This window comes from Scylla paramamosain, chromosome 11 (genome assembly GCF_035594125.1).
Source record: "Scylla paramamosain isolate STU-SP2022 chromosome 11, ASM3559412v1, whole genome shotgun sequence".
NCBI classification, from domain to species: Eukaryota; Metazoa; Arthropoda; class Malacostraca; order Decapoda; family Portunidae; genus Scylla; species Scylla paramamosain.
In genome coordinates, this window is record NC_087161.1 from 1099642 (window position 1) to 1119927 (window position 20286).

Here is a 20286-nt window from a genome sequence, read left to right on the forward strand (position 1 = left end):
AAAGGGCAACCAGTGATGACTCTCATGACTTTATTCTGAAAGATCTCAAGAGGCTGTAAGGAAGATCTTGGAATCAGAATAAGGGCAGGGGAGAAATAATCAATAACTGAACAAGAGAGAGAGAGAGAGAGAGAGAGAGAGAGAGAGAGAGAGAGAGAGAGAGAGAGAGAGACTTGCCGAGTTCCTTAATAACTAAATAAATAAGATTCTCTCTCTCTCTCTCTCTCTCTCTCTCTCTCTCTCTCTCTCTCTCTCTCTCTCTCTCTCTCTCTTGTTCAGTTATTGATTATTTCTCCCCTGCCCTTATTCTGATTCCAAGATCTTCCTTACAGCCTCCTGAGATCTTTCAGAATAAGGTCATGAGAGTCATCCTTGGTTGCCCTTTGTCGACTCAAGTTACCATTACGCAGGCCGAGCTTATCCTACTGTTGACAGAACCTCCAGCATCGTGACAAGTTTTACTGTCAAGTGTCTTCATCCTCTCAAGTTCACACCACACTGCTCACAGATCATATGTCGCGCCGTCACTCAACCTCCTCGCATCGCTCCAGCCTGGTGGAAAACTCGCCAAGACAGTCAACACCGTCCTTCGTGGCCTGCATGCTGTCATTCCTGATGGGGGAGGATGTTCCTAGTCCCCCGCCGTGGTTGCTGCCTGTCCATGACATCCACTTCACGCCCACCTAGACTGCAGCCCATCCTGCTCTACAACGGCAACTAGCACCGGGAACAATGTGACTTCTTGCCTCCCTGTGCCCTGTCTTCTGTACACCATGGATCCTTACAGTCTGATGGGTGGGCAGGATGTGCCGTCTTCTCCTCAGACATGGGTGCTTCTCCTAGAGGCTTGGTAGGGAAGAGGCTTCCGCACTCCTCTAGCTCCACTTTTTGAGCTGTGTGGCATCTTGGACGCGGTCAGTCTTACGTCAGCGTGGTCTTCTTATTGGAGTGGTTATAATGTGACTCTGCTCTCCAAGGCTCTTTCTAGCACTCGATCTGCGTTCCCTGCGATGGATAACTGTATTTTAAGCTATTTGGCTTTGGGTCATGACCGTTCTCTGACTGTCAAGTTTGTATGAGTTCCTAATATACTGGTCTCTCTCACAGTGATAGTTGGCGGCCTCTCCAAAGAAGCGTCCAGTTTGCCTCTTCCCACAGCTGTCGTCCCGCCCTCGTTCTTTTGCATCTTGTCCCCGGATCCGCGCTGCTGCCACCCACTCTATCGACCATCCTAGAGACCGTCAGAGCAATGAGAGAGTCACCATCCGGCATTACGATGACTTCAATTCCCAACGCTACAAATATCGTCGCAGTAGTGTCGTGGTCCGGAGACATAGCGTGGTATTAGCCAGGCTCCGTCTCGGCTACAGGCTTGTGTGGCAAGCTACCGAACAGGCGGATGCCTCGCACTTTTAATGTCATTTGTGTGGCATACCCGAGGGCAACTCTTTGGACCACTTATATCTCCAGTGTCGGGAAGCTGATGGTCTGCCTCGTGCCTCGCTCTTCTCGACATTTGTCATCTCTTAAATCTTGACCGCTGACTCATCTGGACGTCCTCCTTGCCCGCTTTGGTTGCTGTTAATTTCTAGTGTTAGTCTCTCCTTCTTAGTTTAAACAAATGTACATTTTCATGTTTTGACTTGCATTTTCCTCTGATGTTTTGACGCATTTGTGTGCAACAAATTAATTCAAACAAATTCTCTCTTTCTCTCTCTCTGAGTGATAAATAAAACAAGGTCATTGGACATTAAGGTTTTCTTATAATAAAGACTACAGTAATATATTGCAACTTCATTTATCACATCAACCCTTGGCTGCCGCGGGAACCAGCGATCACCACCATCACCACCACCACCAATCCTCAACACCACCTTGACAACATTTCAGGATGTATAATCTTTACCACGCAGAATTCTGAATACCTAGAAGCATCAGAGTCACATCCAGGTAATGAAAGTGGAAGGTGTGCACTGGTCAGGTGAATTAACTATTAGGCTGGTGAATGAACTAGTGTAGGACATGAGTGCTTAATGAAGTTTAAAAGTGGTACATTATGATCCATACAAATACATGATAAATACCTCTGGCGTTGAGTGTTCATATGTGGTAATGACTGCTTTGTGATTTAACTTTCATCCCTAATAACAACATCCTTAGGTCAGTGAAGGAATTGTATACAGGCCAGCATCTCCAACCCTTTAACTGGATGTCACTCTGTTTTGATTTGCACATTCCTCAAGCTTATACAAGAAAACATAAGCATACGGATCACACGACCTGCTGCTTACACTTATACAGAGTCATGGTGAGCTCCTGTTAAGTGTGGTGGTGAAGGTGAGGAAGTTCATACAATCTGGTTCTTGCAGGGATACTGTTACTCCCTTGCTGCTCTCCATAGCACTACCTGCCTGAGGACACTGTGAGATTGCTGCTTTGTTGTGTGAGAGGAAGGGATAGACTGATGCTTGCAGGTTCTTTATGACAATATATCCTGGCTTTTCTGTGGTGAGGCTGACTAACTCATAGACTGACTCGAGGTATTTGTGGAGCAGATATTGAATGTTGTTGTATACTAACTTAAGTAACAATGGGTGGACTTTGAGTGAAATATGACCAGTTGAACAGCATTTGTTCAACATTTACAAGTCAAAACTGTTAAAAATCTGAATCAGGAAAATTTCAGCAACTTGAAAGTACAAATCACTAAACAAGCTGAACATTCAGATCAACAATGCAATTTTGACTGAACGTTTGGAAAAAATACTTGAAGATATAGACTTTCATTAGATAGAGCCATTATTTCACAGCAACCTTTGTCCTAAAAAAAAAGTCCTGCAAACTGTCTTTCCTTTCCCTCACACACTGCAGCACAACTCACACTCACACCTGAACCACAACGTACAGTCTGGCAGTGTAGGGCCGCCCTCTCACACAAACCCTTCAAGGACCACAACATACAATCAAGTGGTTACATATGACAGGATCAGACCAAAGTAAACCAGTACAGGATGCAAAGCTCTCCCTCTCTTCACCAGCATCTTGTCCTAACAGCTCCTGAAGGCACTTATGACCTGCACTAGCTATCTCTTCACCTGCAGGAGCAATTAGAACAAAGACTTGGTGCACTGCGGCTTCAAATCACACCTCAGACATCCCCTGTGACTAACACCTTCCACTGTACATCTTCACCTTTGTGCTCAGTGATGTGGTGTGCTGTGACACGCACTGAAGGTATATATGCATGCATTCCATCTCAGCAAAGTGTTATGTGTGTGAGGATTGCGTACACAAGGTTACTAAGTGATGATACAAACTTAGCTACGTATGGATGTATGTGTAGTAGTAATATTCCAAATGGATATATGTATGAAAGAACTATACGTAATACACCAAAATGAGCTAAGGTAACTGCAGATTTGTGTGTTTAGTATACACTTGACTTGTGTGTTGCTCACTATTGGCCTGGCCACCTGAGGATTCAACTTGCTAGGTGCTGTCTGTCTGCTTCTCTGTCTCTCTCTCTTCACAGACTGTTTGTTTACAGCTGTATTGGTCAATCTGTCTGTCTGTCTGTCAGTTTGTTTGTCTCTTTCATTACAGACTGTTTGTGGAGAGTTGTTTGCTCTGTCTGTCTATCTATCTGTTTGTTTCTGTCTCTCATTATATGTGTACAGTTGTTGGGTTAATTTATGTCTGTTTGCTTCTCTCTCTAATTACAGACTGTGTAGAGTTGCTAAGTCAATCTGTCTGTCTGTCTACTTGATTCGGTCTCTCTCATTTCAAGGTGTGTGTACAGTCCTTGGGTCAGTCTGTGTGTCTAACTCATTGCAGACCAAATGTATGTATCTGTTAAGTCAGTCTGTCCATCTCTTTTCACAAGTACACAAGGCTAAACAAGGAAGCAATATTATTCCCAAAACTCCTGAATCATACTAGTATTTCACCAAACAGAGAAAGAAAATTTGACATGCTTATATCACCAAAATATTATTATGTCCATTTATGTACCATTTCTTTAGCTATGTAATTCAAAACAGCCTATTTCTACTCCTTCAAATACACACACAATAGTTCCAACAAAGGTACCTCTACTCCACAGGTACTAAACAACAACACACACACACAGTACAGCACAGTACCCTGATGCTCAAAAAAGTTTCCGTTTTCCTCCTCCAACAACACGGTGAAATGGAGTGTAAAATACGTAATATTACATTATGTACTAAGGCTTGTATGAAGTACTATGTAACTCCTTCACTCTGCATGTCTAAGGTTAAGTATGGCACTCTCCTCACTGACAAGAGTATTAGTAGGGAACACTGATGCCCCCACTGCCACTACAACAAGGCTATGCACTCTTACCTCCCTCCCACAGGACCTCACCCTTCCACTCCTTGGTGCATTACTGCCTGACACTTCCATCACTGAAGAGAGATGAGTTGTGGCAGTACAGAAGAGTAAGATTGAAAGGAGTGATTTAGTTTAGTAGGGAACACTGATGTCACTGCCACCACTACAAGAAAGCTACTTGCTCCTATTCCTCACCACCTGACCCTTTCACTTTCAGTCCAGCACTGCCTGACACTTCCAGCACTGAAGAGAGATGAGTTGTGGCAGTACAGAAGAGAGATTGAAAAGATAGATTTAGCTTTTTATATAATTATGAAACAATTAACAGGTTATGCTTTCAACTTCACCCTGACACAAATTTCTCTGCCTCTACAGCTTAAAAATGTTTGATCTTGAACTGTAAAACTATGAAACCTCTAAAAAGACAAAACACCAAAGCAGCACAACCCTGTAACAAGCAGAGGTGTGTTTATGTTTAATTCTTATTTGCTGCTGTATCTTCTCAACTTCAATAAAATAGGTCTGATGCAAATTTAGTCATATTCTGAAAGCCACCTCTGACAGAAAAATCTCCTTGTTATAATCTTTTAGTCTGTATTCTTATCTTTTAAGTAAAATTACGAGAAGTTTCTCAGAAAAATAAGTGATTCTCAAGCTGTACTGCCACACACATCACCACTCCCCTGCCCTCACCTCCTCATTCTTATTTTTCACCACTCCTCAGATGCTATCACCATCCTCTACTGCTTCAAAGACTATCAGACCACACACTACTTTCCTAACAAGACTGCCTCAACCCCCTGCCACCATCATTCGACCCTCCCTCACCCTTGCTTCCTCATCCAACTCACTCCAAACACTAAAGCAGCACACACACTACCACACTCCCTGATGCTACAACCACACACACTATATCTCTTTTCTATATCACCCTAATCAGTTAAGTATAAGTCAATCTAAGAGTTGGAAGATTTGAGGAATATCTAATATTTTTATCACACACGTTTTTTGTTTTATCACACTAGCAAACTTGAAACACTGTGAAGAGAGAGTAAAGGCTGCTAAATAAACTGGCTTTCACAGGTTAACTTGAGTGCTTCAGTAATAATAGTTATATAATTGAGTAATGAGGAATATATAAGATCACATTGTTCTAATTGGCAACAAATAGGGCATGATAGCATCAATACGAAGACTCTGATCATGACAGAAGCACAGTGGCTAATGAGAAGCAAATGGGAAAAAAAGCTTAAAAACAAATAAAAATACACAATCAGGTCACACATGTTAGTTTATATTTTCACTTTTTTTCTTTTTTTACTTCTAATATTTTTTGAGGAGATACTGTCCCTTCTGCATCTTCCTCCTAAGTCCTAATTTATGTCATGGCACTGCTGTGAACTCTTCTTTTCTATAATGTGCAATGCCTCTCTTCCTTCCTCCCTCACTTCCCTACGTACATTTCACTCATCCTCATCTCCCATCCTTCCTGTTTTCTGCTTACACATTACACACATCCTTCCTCTTCTTTTGTGCATTATCCCACATCCTCACCTCATATCCTTCTTGTACTTCTTTTACACTACTCACATCCTCTCATCCTCCTTCACACAAAATCAACGATCTTCCAAATCATCTGATCCAAAAACTCATTGTAATATCTTCCGCACACACACGTCACAATCCTTGTAGTCCTCATTTTCAATAGCCATGCAGAACACCACTCCTCTCCTTAGTACAGAGTCTTTCACCCATACAAATCATGCCGTCTTACTAGTAATCATCAACACTAAGCCAAGAATGACATGCGTCTCAGAAACTGGTTGTGGTAAACTGAGAGAGAAAAATGTTTCTTATGCACTACTGGGAAATAGCTTTTGCTGCGCTGAGTGTATATGTTTGCTTGGATATATGAACATGCAGTGCGTGTGTGTATGTTTTGTGTATGTGTTTTTGTGTCAGTGTGTCAGTAAGCATCAAATGTATATATGGTGTCTGGGTGAATGCACACAAATAATTGAAATAAAAGTGTGTGTGTGTGTGTGTGTGTGTGTGTGTGTGTGTGTGTGTGTGTGTGTGTGTGTGTGTGTGTGTGTGTGTGTGTGTGTGTGTGTGTGTGTGTGTGTCAGTTTATATCAGTATGCGTCAAATGCCTGCACAATGTCTGGATAAAATGTGCACAAATGAAAAAACAAGTATGCAAAATAACTCAAAACATCTTTAATAATAAATAAGAAAACTTTTAACCCTACAGATCATCACCACCACTGCCACCTCCATAACCTGCCCGCAAGGCTGCTGTTGCTGCTGTTACAATTATACACAAGTTGGCTGCTGATGGGTGGCCACACCCTCACATATAACAAAAGCTCAAATAGCAGAAATATGTCCACAGAATGATCAAAGCATATACCAGGCTGACATTCCCATTATAGGTGGGAGGCCTATACAAACTAAGACTGTCATTAAAAACTAGACCTTAAAAATACAACCAACACAGTACATGCCCAAGAAATGACTGGCAGCTTGGCACAACAGAAGCTAATCGATGGAGCAATCAGACAATAATATCTTACTGACTAAACTGTGACAAAACAAGTGACCACTGAGGAATTTCAGAATATAAATCATTCCTCTTGTTTCTCTTTCAAGAGTATTTGTTCCTCATTTTGATGATACGAGGTAAATTATTTCAATCTTACATTTAACAAAAAACTTAGGTGTGTGTGTGTGTGTGTGTGTGTGTGTGTGTGTATACTAGAAAATGCATGCTACTGATTTCTGTGAGTGGTGGCCATGGGATCCTCCACTTCTAGATGTTATGTATGTATGTATATATATGAATCCTTGCTGGCTTGTATGTGCCTGTATACACTGACATGCATGAAGGTATGAGTGTAGTAGTAGATGCGTGTGCGTGTAATCCCCCCACGGCCTTGAGTATCACGTGCACATGCGTTTGTGTGTAAGTGTGTGTGTGTGTGTGTCTGTGTGTGCGTGGGCCACTTTACAGGTCGGGTATGGAGTGGTCCATGAACTTGACGAGGGAGGAGGCCATGTGCTTCATCATGTGCTTGTACACGAAGGTTGGCATGACAGTGACAGTAACCACCTGCCCACACTCACTGATCAGTGCCGAGATGTCCTTGTCCTTCAGGCCCACCACATTCTGACCATTCACCTGCAGGAAGGGTTAATATTTACTACTACTACTACTACTACTACTACTACTACTACTACTAATAATAATAATAATAATAATAATAATAATAATAATAATAATACAACTACTACTACTCAAACAAAGATAAAACGTCCAAACAAAAAACATGGAGATAAGAGATGGAGGAGGGAGAAAAGACAAAAATAGACACCAATGAACAAGGGGTAGTGCTTAATAACAGAAGGCCCAATATTGAGACACTACATCAGAAGGGGCAGTGCTTAATGAGGGGAGGAGGACAGTTAAACTCCTTGCCCAGGTAAGATAGGAACAGATAAAGTGTCAAGAAGGTGGAAGAGGAGGAGGAAAATGAAAGCAGATAACAATGAAGATAATAACGAGACAAATGAGGTGTGGAGTGGAAGAGTAGTAGGAAGAGGAAGAGAAACATAAGTGATAAGAATGAAGAAGATTAGTAATGATTCAGAGATAAACAAATAAGTGATGTGGGAAATACAAGCCTTGGAGAGAGAGAGAGAGAGAGAGAGAGAGAGAGAGAGAGAGAGAGAGAGAGAGAGAGAGAGAGAGAGAGAGAGAGAGAGAGAGAGAGAGAGAGAGAGAGAGAGAGAGAGAGAGAGAGAGAGAGAGAGAGAGAGAGAGAGAGAGAGAGAGAGAGAGAGAGAGAGAGAGAGAGAGAGAGAGAGAGAGAGAGAGAGAGAGAGAGAGAGAGAGAGAGAGAGAGAGAGATGAGAGAGAGAGAGAGAGAGAGAGAGAGAGAGAGAGAGAGAGAGAGAGAGAGAGAGAGAGAGAGAGAGAGAGAGAGCGCTCACCTCCAGCAGATGATGATCCGTCAGCAGACCGTTCCGTGCAGCAGAGGAGTCCTTGACCAGTGCTGTGATCTCCCCATCACGGAACTGGAAGCCAATGTGACCAGTGCTGTCCTTATGCAGGGTGACAGCTCTCTCAAAGGGTCTGCAGAGGGATAACATGCTGAACTCAAGAGGGGCAAGACCAAAGAGGAGGTTTGTCTCTCTCTTCTAGTAATTATTCATGATTACACACAAATTATGAGAACTTAAGCCTGTGTATGTGTGTTTCAGAACAGGGGTTATAAGAAGTAACTATAACTCAAGCAATAATGGACTATGAAAACCAATTATGAACCCTGAAAAATATTAATGACAGGCAAGTTTCTAAACGCATAAGGCAGAGAAGTGTACAAACACATGAGAGACACAAACACTCAAATTTATATACACACAAACATACACAGGAAAGCTTTTCTGACAAGGATATCATAAGGAGACAATCAAAAAACACTAGATGGTAAGATAAATAAAAGAAATATAGCTTTCCAAGTTGAAGTAATGACACTGAATAAGCTTGATGCAAAGGTGTGTGCAGGGAACATTCAAGATGTTAAGACTACAAAGTTGATACACACCTGTCCCTCACAGCCAGCTGGATGCCATTGGGTGGACTCTTCCTGAGCATGTCATGCACCTTCTCCATGCTGTAGCTGGCCACTGTTTGCCCATTCACCTGCAGCACCTGGTCACCAAACCTCAGCCCTGCAACAAGAGACAGCAATCAATACAAGACTCAGTCTAACAGGAACATTAAAAAACAAAGGAGATTGCAAGATGCCATCAGGCTTACACATCACTCTGATACCCCTCTAATCCAACTCAAACCACTGTAACTACTGCCAAAACTCAAGCTATAGGACCACAGCACCAACACACTCAACACCTCAAGACTCTATTTCTGTGGCCCCATACATTTCATCTATCCCCATTAATAACAAAGCTTAAGCCACACCACCACAGCACCTGACAACACTCAAAATTCTGTTATTGTGACACAAAACAGCCCGTCATCCCTTAGTCAATCACTCACCAGCCATTGCAGCAGGGGAGTTCTTCTTGACCAGACACACAAAGACACCCTTGTTGATGGCCTTCACTCTCATGCCCACCTTGCCATCACTGTCCTTGCACAGAATCACCTGCAGGGAAATCAGGGCCGTGAGAGAGTGTGGTGGAGATTGTACAAAGCAGTAATGGGAGAAAAAGGATGATGATGGTGATAATGAAGAGGAGGACGAGATCTTTAGCAGTGGCAGTGATGGTGATGACAAGCGATAATAGCAGAAATGGTAATGCTGAAAGTAGTAGTGTTAACAATAGTAATAGTATAAGTAGTGATGGTAATGGCAGAAGCAAAAAGTAAGGCAAATAAAAGTAAAGTTATTAATTCACATATACAAACAACAGAACCAACAACAGAAGACCCAGCAGCAGCAAGTGACAGCAGGCCCATCAGACTCACCTCCCTGATGGCATTGGTGACCTGGCCACGCTGCAGGCCAGGGGACGAGCCAGAGATGGGCGCCACCACTCCAGACGGCATGACTGAGGATGCGCCAACAGCCACCCCCATTGTGCCCTGTAGGAGGGAGTGTGTGTGACTCCTGAGCTAAGAAAGAGCACCCATGGGAAAAGTAAGGAAAGGAAGATATAGGCAGCAAGATAATGGTATAGGGAAGGTTAGGAGGATAAAACAGGAACAAGTAGGAGGGAAAATGGTATGGGAAGTAATGGGACCACTTTAGGGAGGAGGAATGGACTAGGAAGAAGCCAGTGTATGAAGAAAATAACAAGTAATAGTATAGTAGTATCAATCAGTCTATCTATCTATCATGCTAATATCGATGAATATACTAAGGTGACACTCCTGTAAATAGCTGACCCAATGTATTCACACAGTGCCAGTCACACCAAGACTTACAGGAGGTCGCTGGGCCACAGGCAGGTACTCAGGCATGTTGGCGGCAATGATGTCCTGTGTGAACTCCAGCCCCATGTACTCATCCAGTGCAGGGTACAGCAGCTCCAGGCCGGACTGTGGGGAGTGTGGGTGTTAGGCATACAGTACAATATAGAAATTAGAGAATGGATTGGATGAACTTGAGATAAAATTAAAGAACAGATTGCCAGGCTGCAGGAGAGAGTGGGTGTCAGGCTTACAGTGCAATACAGAAATTAGAGAATGGATTGGATAAACTTGAAAAAAAAATTCATAAGTTACAATACAGAAATTAGAGAGAAGATTGGAAAAGCTAGATGAAAAAAAATCACCAGGCCATACTGAAGGAGAGAGGATGTCGGACATACACTGCAGTACAAGAATTGGAAAATAGATTGGAGAACTTGAGAAAAAAAATGAAAATCATATACTAACACATGATTCTTATGGTTAGCAGTTTCACTTCAGTCACTATAGTCAGTAAGGAACAAAATTCTTGCACACTACACATGAAGGACTATTTCTCAATTACTAAGGTAAATAACCACTTCTCTTTCCCTAATAGTGTGTCAGTGGGAAGCAGTGCATTCAGCTGTGTTCATTTAGGCAATGCCACACCACTGCACTTGTTAATGCCACACACACACACACTCTCACCTTGGGCTGGGTCTGGGTCTGGGGTGGATGGATGGGGTAGGGTGGTGGTGCATAGTGGTCATGGGTGGGGGGGGCTGAGGCTGGCAGAGCCTGGGCTTGCTGGCTTGCCCGGATTGCCTCATTCACCATCTGAGCTTGTACCTGTAAGGGAGTGGTGAGTTAGTTCAGTGTGTGCAGGAGGTAAAGATTAAACACATCCACTATAGTTTTATTTATGGTGCACGCACACACATACACATTCACTTTAGTTTATTCAAGATGCATCTTTTTATATAGATAGATATGATCATAGACACACACATACAGTTATTTTAATTTATTCATACTGCATTTCTTATAAACTGAATAACTGTCTATCATTTCTTTCATTTTTTTTTGGTAGGGAAAGAGACAAGAGACAATAAGCCAGTCTTTTCTTTCCTGGCCTTGTTTTTTGTCCTTGGTTTGCCACACACACACACACACACACACACACACACAACACTCACCTTGCCCATTTGGTCCACCTTCATATCTTCGAGTGATGGGTAGAGACTCATGGTTGTTGTCTGTGGAGGGAGGAAAAAATCATTAATGTGTGCACACAAACACACAAACACACACACACACACACACACACACACACACACACACACACACACATACACACACACACACACAAAACAGTTCGAATGAGATTATGCTAACTCACCAGATTCCTGATTTTTTTTTCTATTTTAATTTTCATTATTTTTGACAGTAATATATATTTTTATTTATGAAGAAATTTCATATGCTATTTTTTTTATTTTCTTTCACTATGAATTTATCAAGCTGGACAGATACAGACAAAGAAACATTTACACAAAGTTTCCTTATATTTTCTGTCTGCATTACATCAGACTAGCTAGATGCACATGGGGGGGAGAGAGAGAGAGAGAGAGAGAGAGAGAGAGAGAGAGAGAGAGAGAGAGAGAGAGAGAGAGAGAGAGAGAGAGAGAGAGAGAGAGAGAGAGAGAGAGAGAGAGAGAGAGAGAGAGAGAGAGAGAGAGAGAGAGAGAGAGAGAGAGAGAGAGAGAGAGAGAGACACTTAAATACCAACAGAGAAACAGAAAAACCTTACTAGTACCAATCCTCCTTTTCTTGCTATGATAAAATCCCAAACAAGAGAACTCAAAGCAAGACAGCACTCCCACACAGTCACCACCACAAGCACCACAGGATTCATGCACGACAGCACAAACTTGGCCCATGGTAAGAAAAACTCCACTCTACGACAGGCAAGAATGTTGCGCCCCAAATAACCCAGTCATGTTCAGAGAGGGATTAGGAATGCACCAGCTCAGCGTAACGATAGGTATGTCTCTACAGGGACATGAAAGCATCACAGCCAGCCATGCTTATCAGAGTAAGAATGTGTCATTGTGTCATTATATTTTCTATCACCTTGTATCTTATTCTGGTTGATGGTATTTGATGCAAGAAACCAAGGCAAAATATTAATTATGCTCCTTACAGTATGAATATGTGTTATCAAATTTTCATCACCTTTCTGTACCTTATTCCAGTTGATATTTGATATGAAAAAAAAAAAAGACAGGAAAATATTGAGGTCTATCTATCTATACATCAGGTTGGCAATTGTTTATGTGGTGGCCCAAATACAACACCATACACTCATACACACACCATTCACACTCTTAGTCCCATCAGTCCCTGGTGGAATGGGATAATAATTATTAAAGTAAAAGATACAAAGAAATTAATGTCAAACCAACGGTTACAAAAATAATAGCAAGAACAACACTGACAAATATACAGCAATCATACAAATATCAAGGTACAGTTATAATAATCATATAAAGCAAGGAAATAACTGAACCACTACCTAATCAGCAACATCTGTCATTCCTGCCTCGTTAATCACTTCCTGCTGCCTTTTGCACTGGCACACCTCAAGGACACAGCGAGGTGAGATGAGACCCTGAGGAGGTGGTACACTAACCCCACCTTGCTTTCTCACCATCACCACCACCAGCTTCTCATATCCTCACCCCTTCCTCATCTTACTTAATCAAAACTGGTTTATCCTTTAATGTTACTTCTGTCAACATCAAAGTGAGTTAAGATGAACTGCACAAACACTGACTGACACTGGGCTCACTCAAACCTTCTGTCAATATCAAAGTAAGTTAGGATGATATGTATAAACACTGAATGACACTGGCTTTTCCTTACAGCAGCTACAAACCATAACTAATATGTACTCTTCAAATAACTCACAGTGAATTAGTATGTCACAAGTATTGACTAACACCACTATGAGCACTTGAGCACAGACTAACCTTGCCCTTCCTCTAATTGCAATTACATGCATAAACATCACCACCACATTTACATCACCAAAACTTACATCACTAAAGTTTTCAAGTGAGTTGGGATAAAGAAGCACTGACTTGCACCACTAAAAACACTGATCTCACTGCCTACCCTTACTGCAGCTGCACACCACAACCACCAATACACCACATTGCACACTTTATGGCAGGTAGGTAAGAGGTGTTTGCTTTCAATATACAGGAACTTTATCTGACCTTCACTCAACAAAGGCTCTCTCTCTCTCTCTCTCTCTCTCTCTCTCTCTCTCTCTCTCTCTCTCTCTCTCTCTCTCTCTCTCTCTATTCATGATATATCATTTCCTGCCTCCAGTGTGAATAAGCAGTAACATTGGGTTTTCCTCTTATTAATGAGTCTTCTTACATTAGGAAAACTTTAGTTCCTCAAACACTTCTTTGTCTTCTGCTTTTCCTGCTTGTAATGTGTGGCTTCTGTTCCTTCACTCCTCTAATACAACTGATGGCAAATAACTCCATCAGAGGACTCAGAGGGATTTAATACTTATTTATCTTCCTTTCCATATACTTTTCTATCTGTTGTTATCAGCCATCAATGGTGCAAGTAACATTTTCTTTTCTATTCCAGTTACTTAAATCAATGAAATAAATAATAAAATAACTAACTACATAAGACTACTTCCTTTCAATTAGTATCTTCCTTGAATATAAGTGAAGTAAGTAGGTACTTGAACCTAATTCCCTTCCATCAGTATCTTCTTATCTTAACCACAACCACAACTAACATGAAAACAAATGCAATGAAACACTACATATCAAGAGCCACATGTCACATGATGCAACACAAACTCAGTGACTCACAGTGGCAGAGATAACATGCTTCTTTTACCAAATACACTGCTTAAAATAGAATAAAATAAAATCATATAATTCTTATGAGCCTCTGGAGTCTTTATCTCTTTTTAGCTCTGAGTATTTTGCTAATAAACCATCACTGACAACCCAATTCTAAAAGTTATGTAAACTCCATTGCACCACATCATTTCCCATCATTATTATCCCCATTACCTCTGACCATCCTGCCCCTACACCATCACTGACTTAATACAATTCTAAAACTTAATCTCCATAAGTAAATACATGAAGCACTAAACAACACTCCATTGCACCACATCATTTCGACACTTGCCACAGGCTTATCAAAGCAACACATTTGCTCCCGAGTCATCAGCACCATCAGCAAGGCCAACAGCCAACACTCAGTCACCAGATGGAACAGATTAGACACACTTCGGCCTTTTTCATTCTCAGCAGAGAGTTTCTGCATTGACTTTTACTCCTGACAAGATGTATGCTTTCTGAGAACTTATTTGAGTTTGCTAGGTCCAATTCTTTGTTAAGTGTGCCTAACAACACTGATTTTTAGTGATATTGCCCAATTCTTTTAACAGTTTAAGAGTTTCCCACCTAAAATTCCTCACTCCCGAGAACTTATTTTAGTTTGTTAGGTCCAATTTGCTCATAGGTCTACCTATAATAATAGGTATTGATTTTTTAGTGACCATCACATTCTCTTAGCAAATGAAAGCTTCCTCTGAAAAATTCCTAGTGAAGGGAGTGTGTGTGTGCAATCCCGGGTTCCCTTGTCTCCTGTCAGGTTAAGACAGGCATCATTCCTCTTCTGGTCACCATTCAGTAGGGTACAGTTAGGTATGGGCACCACTCCTTGGCGTGGGTGCTTCAGACTTCCTTACCCAACCATAATTTATTTATCGATAATTTTGTATTTTTTTTGTAAACTACAGAAATTGCCTACTCTTTTTTTTATTCTTCCCTTGGCAAAGAAAACCCTGATTTGGTTGTCTGGTTGTTTTTTTGTTGCAGTCACTGGGCATTATCTACAGACCATTTGGCATTTCCTAACACGTGACCAGGTAAGCCGGCACATGCAAAATCTGAGAAAATACAACTAGCAAATGCTGCCAAATGTATTTTGTATGAAATATGACAAAAAATACAAGCAAATGCCTACTAATCTATACTGTATGAACTCTAAAAAAAATAAATAAATAAATACAACTAGAATTAACAAACAAGTCACTAGTAAATTAATGAATGCATACTTAAACCACATCATTAAACCCACATCAAGAAACAACACCATACCTGACCAAACTCAATTACCACTCCTGCTACTTGGCAAACACACCTCCACTAGACACAACAACGTGTGTAGGATGGTGAAACAAACTCCCTCTCCTGACCCTTAAACTTTCAAGGTGACTCCACTAACATGAGGTTCAGGAGGTTTGACTAAGCACCACAGATAAAGGACAGATGACAGGACTTCAGTGAGGATGTGCAAAGTGTGGAAAGGTGTATATCACAGGATGTCATGATTTAGTATATGTAGCGTTCTCTCAGTATGATGAAGAATGAAGATGAATAACTAACACCACGGCACTAGGAAAGATTGTGGGTTTGCCTCAGGGTATGCAAGGTTACCAGCACAGCAAGGATAGGAAAGTTGGGAGAGTGGATAGCAAATATCAAGATTTAGTGAAAGTAATGTTCTCTCAGTATGAAGATTTGAGCACAACACAACACAACACTAGGAAAAAAAAATGTTCGTTGCGTCGGGAGTATGCAAAGTTAACAGCAGGGCACAGCAAGGGTAGAAAAGTAACATCTACCATAACAGATTACCAATGTTCCCTCAATATGGTGATGGATGATGATAGACTTACAACACAATACACCACAGCACTATGGAAAACTGGGATGCCTCGGGGTATGCAAGGTCAACAGTCCGGCAGGGTAGACACGGCACAGCAAGACAAGGCACGTAGCAACACCTTCACAGCATCACAGCAGAACGCACACTAACACTTCACGCACCCTGACACCACCAACACCCATAAACCACATGATAAAGGAAACACAACACACGTGACATTACCACAATGATGACAGCACCTCACCTCACCAGTCACCGTCACCACCGCCACTACCATACCAGGTCACTATCAACACTACCACCATCACCACACTTGCCCCTTCATCACCAGCACCACTACAGCTCCTCACCTTTGACTGGCTTGGAAACACGGCCCAGGAGGTGGAACAGGACTCCAATGCCTACCAGAGATGCGATCCTCAACTTTTGTTTACCCGAGACCATCCCAGTGACGTCAGCTGAGGACTGCCCCTCACGTCATCTCCTCGCCCCGCCCCTTCCTTCCTCGCTCCCACAAACTTCCATTTCCTTATCCTGTTTTCTTGTGTACTAGGTGTCTAATCTTCTACCTATAAAGCAGAGTGTTTAGGGATGAAACTTTTACATGGAAGAAGGCTTTGGTGTAGGTTTTGTGGATTAAATCTGTAATAATCTAAAGTTTCCTGTGTTCTCTTGCAAGTCCGCCCCTTCCTTCCTCGTTCACAAACTTCCATTTCCTTATCTTAATTAATTTGTTATGTACTGCATATCTAACCTTCCATTTAAAAAAAATAGGGATCTAGTGATGAAATTGGTATTTGGGAAGAAGTTTTCGTGAGGGTTTTGACCGTTTTATACGTAAATTTTGTTGTTTAACCCACCCCTTCCTTTCTCATTCTCACAAACTTCTATGACCGTATCTTAATTTCCTACGCATTTCTACTTATCTGGCCTCCAGTATAAAAACAAGGAGTCTAGAGATGAAACTGGTATATGGAATAAGGTTTTGGCGCAAGTTTTGTAGGTTAACTTTGCTATTTTCTTTAATTACTTGTGCTGTCTCCCGCCCCTTCCTTCCTCATGCTCACAAACTTCCATTCCCTTATCTCATGTATTCATTGTCTAATGTTTCATTTAAAAAGAAACTGGTGAGTGGAATTAGGTTTTGGTGCTAGTTTTTGTTGGTTAAATTTTTGTATATTCATAAGTCACTTCTGTCTGGTCCGCTTCTGCCCTCCTCACTCTCACAAATTTGCATTACCTTATATAAGTTTTCATCTTAATTTGCAGCCATATATTCATTATCTCATTTCTGTAGCAAAGAATCTGGGCATTAAATAGGCATATATTGTGGGTCTTAATGAAGTTTCTGAGAGTTAAATTCTTTAGCAGAAGTTGCAGGGAACGCGACATAAATTCCTTCATTTCCTCGCCTTAATGGAATGTTACTATTCTCTTTACTGCACCAGTTATGTAGCACTAGCTGTAGGCGATTAACTGGGTGTTTAGTCATTGGGTTTGAGAGTTTATAGGAATATTTTCAAGAGCGCGATAGGAGGAAGCGAGAAATTCTTGGTAGGATAGGAGGTGACAGACGTGAGTCACCTTCATGTGACTGAGGAACGAGTGTGACGTCACCGATGCCATTAGAATGCTCTCCATGTGTTAACAGTTAGGCATTTCTTGCCCTAGTCTTGGTGTCTTCATTGTTACTACTGTTAATTGTGTTTAGTGGTGCTTTCATTTGCCTGGTATTCCCTAAACCAAGTGATGTAATTCTTCTGTAAGGAAATGTAACTCGGAATTATGGTATGAAATATCGATGTTTCTATGTGATCCTTGTGACATAGTTTGCTTATCTCTCCCTCGCTTGTTTTCTACTACATCACACACACCACAACCACTGCCATGAGTCAAGAGACTGTGTGAAATAGCGTAGTTCCTTACTACGCAGTGAGATGAAGTTGAGAGGCATTTAATGAAACGAATTGAAGTGCCAGACATTGAGGTCGTAACTGGCACTTGGGGATGAAAGCCAGAGAGGACAGCAGGTTAACTCAGGAAACATTGGCAGGATAGTATGGGAAAGAAAACGTCACGAATACACTAATAATACAACTTTGTTTAATATGACGCTAGAGTGACGTCATACAGGATGCTACAGAGAGGGAGGGTCCGGAAAACGGATCAGTGGAGTGAATGACGTCGGGCGCTCATTGGTGATCTTCAAGGTCGGCTTGGTACCATCCGCCCTTGGTGATCGTGACTCACCGTGCCCTCATCACAACTACCTTGCAATTTCGAGGATGCACACCTCCCCGTATGACAGACAGTGAACAGTAGGCAGAGATGAGGGAGAGGGATGCTAAAGGAGAGAGGCTGGAGATGAGAAATGGTAGATAAGAAGGCAAGAAAGAATAAACATGTAAGGAGTGCTGGGAAAGAGTATACGAGTATAATAGACGGAGAACAGTAATATAGGCCTGGAAGGATGGGATGAGGGAGACAGAGAGGACATACGTACTTAAAGGAGCCGGGAAGCTGGAGAAGATTAGAAAATATAAACATAGGAAATACGTTGCAAATATATAAGGGAAGCTGAAAAAAAGTGGGGAAGGAGAGACAGGAGCAGCTGAACAAGAAATCGAAGTAGGAGATAGAGTGAAAATGGAGGAGGAATTGGACAAGAAATCGAGGTAGGAGAGTGAAAATGGAGGAGGAGGAGGAGGAGAGAAGAAAACTAAGAGAGAGAGAGAGAGAGAGAGAGAGAGAGAGAGAGAGAGAGAGAGAATGATGGTGATGATGATAAATAATCCTTTAAATTTAAGTAATACAAATCTTATCCCATTCACTCCATACATTACTCACACTGGAATTCTTTTTATGTAGTAACAAGTAACTGATATATCGTTTAGGACGTAATGTAAAGTGATCGTAATGTAGGAAAATATGAGCTTAGTACGAAATTACGGATATTGTTATCAGTGTTATCTACCCGATACTCCTACTGCAGCTGGCGCTACCGGATTTTGCGATAAGTGTCGCTACCACCACAAAGGCCCGTATTCTGAAAAGCTTTGCTCTTTCATCATGACTCTTTCAAAGGCCACGGAGATTATTAGCCGGATTCTTAAGCGTTTTTCCAGTCACTTATGTAGAAATCTTGTTAATCTATCATCAGAACCCTCAAAACACTCTTGAAAATCCGTGTAACTTCAACTAGAGCCTTTTGAAAGCAGTGGACTTGCGGCGCAGAAGTGATTCAGAGTATGGTCGCAGGGGTGCGGATGTACAAATGACGATAAGATTCCTTCTCCCTTTTTTTCCGTTTTTCTTTTCCAGAATGACACCAAACAACTTATTGTACATGTTAACTGATGATAACCTGCTTTGTTTTAGCTTCCGGTGTTGCGCGTGATAGTTTTGCTGGGAGATAACTGTGACTGGCATTCGTAATCAGGTTTCCCTGGTTTCATTCACTTCTCAGCTTCACCATTGTTCATAACACTGGTTGATGTCAACTTACAAGAGCGTACTGTACTTGTTTACTGCTATTATGTTGGCTATTATGGTAAATCGCTAAGAGAGAGAGAGAGAGAGAGAGAGAGAGAGAGAGAGAGAGAGAGAGAGAGAGAGAGAGAGAGAGACGTAGATAATTTACAGATTAATGCAAGCTTGACTTATGTGGATAATTATATAGCCTATTTCTTCTCACTTTCTACACACTAAAATAAACTAAAAGGAGCCTCATTTACCCTCATGCTATTTTTAAATCTCGTGGTAAGTCCTCGGAATCCGTGAACGGTGACACTGGATTATATTTACTCTACATTCTGTTTAAGGCCATTGGGTGAATCCTATAGTTAACATTTCAACGCCTTATCTAATACCGCTAATCTTATGAACTTCACTGAAGTCCTATAATTAACCTTCTTATAGCTAATCTATCACCGCTAATCACTTTAAACTTCTGTGAGCTCACGTATCTGTTTTTTTACACCAAATCCAACACTACTAACAACCCTAAAACTTTTTTGACCCCAATGAACTGGACAGTAGGCTGTCCACTCCTATAGTTAACATTTATACATTAAGTTGAACACCATTAACCTCTTAAACTTCTGTGAACATTTATATATATAACTAACACTTCCATATTGAATCCAACACCACATAACTTTCTAAAGTTTGACCTCCTTGAGCTGGACAACAAGTAACCCAGAAGCAAAATTTCAAGGCATACACAAAACTCAAAC

General features: G+C 41.4%; 1 protein-coding gene across 4 annotated transcripts; it reads right to left on the bottom strand.

The window, feature by feature from the left end:
- Positions 1-1743: 1743 nt before the first annotated feature.
- Positions 1744-16540, bottom strand: LOC135104753 (syntenin-1-like). Of its 4 annotated transcripts, none has more exons than XM_064012322.1 (9): positions 16402-16540; positions 11470-11529; positions 10982-11122; positions 10307-10420; positions 9848-9964; positions 9416-9524; positions 8961-9087; positions 8347-8488; positions 1744-7534 (listed from the first exon to the last, which is right to left on the bottom strand). In XM_064012322.1, the coding sequence occupies exons 2-9, from the start codon at positions 11518-11520 to the stop codon at positions 7361-7363; spliced, it is 975 nt and encodes a 324-aa protein (XP_063868392.1). In that variant the 5' UTR covers positions 11521-11529; positions 16402-16540; the 3' UTR covers positions 1744-7360. The 4 variants fall into 4 exon arrangements, with proteins under 4 accessions (XP_063868392.1, XP_063868391.1, XP_063868394.1 ...); XM_064012321.1 differs by lacking the exon at positions 16402-16540 and adding an exon at positions 16296-16359; XM_064012324.1 differs by lacking the exon at positions 16402-16540 and adding an exon at positions 16274-16318.
- Positions 16541-20286: the final 3746 nt, after the last annotated feature.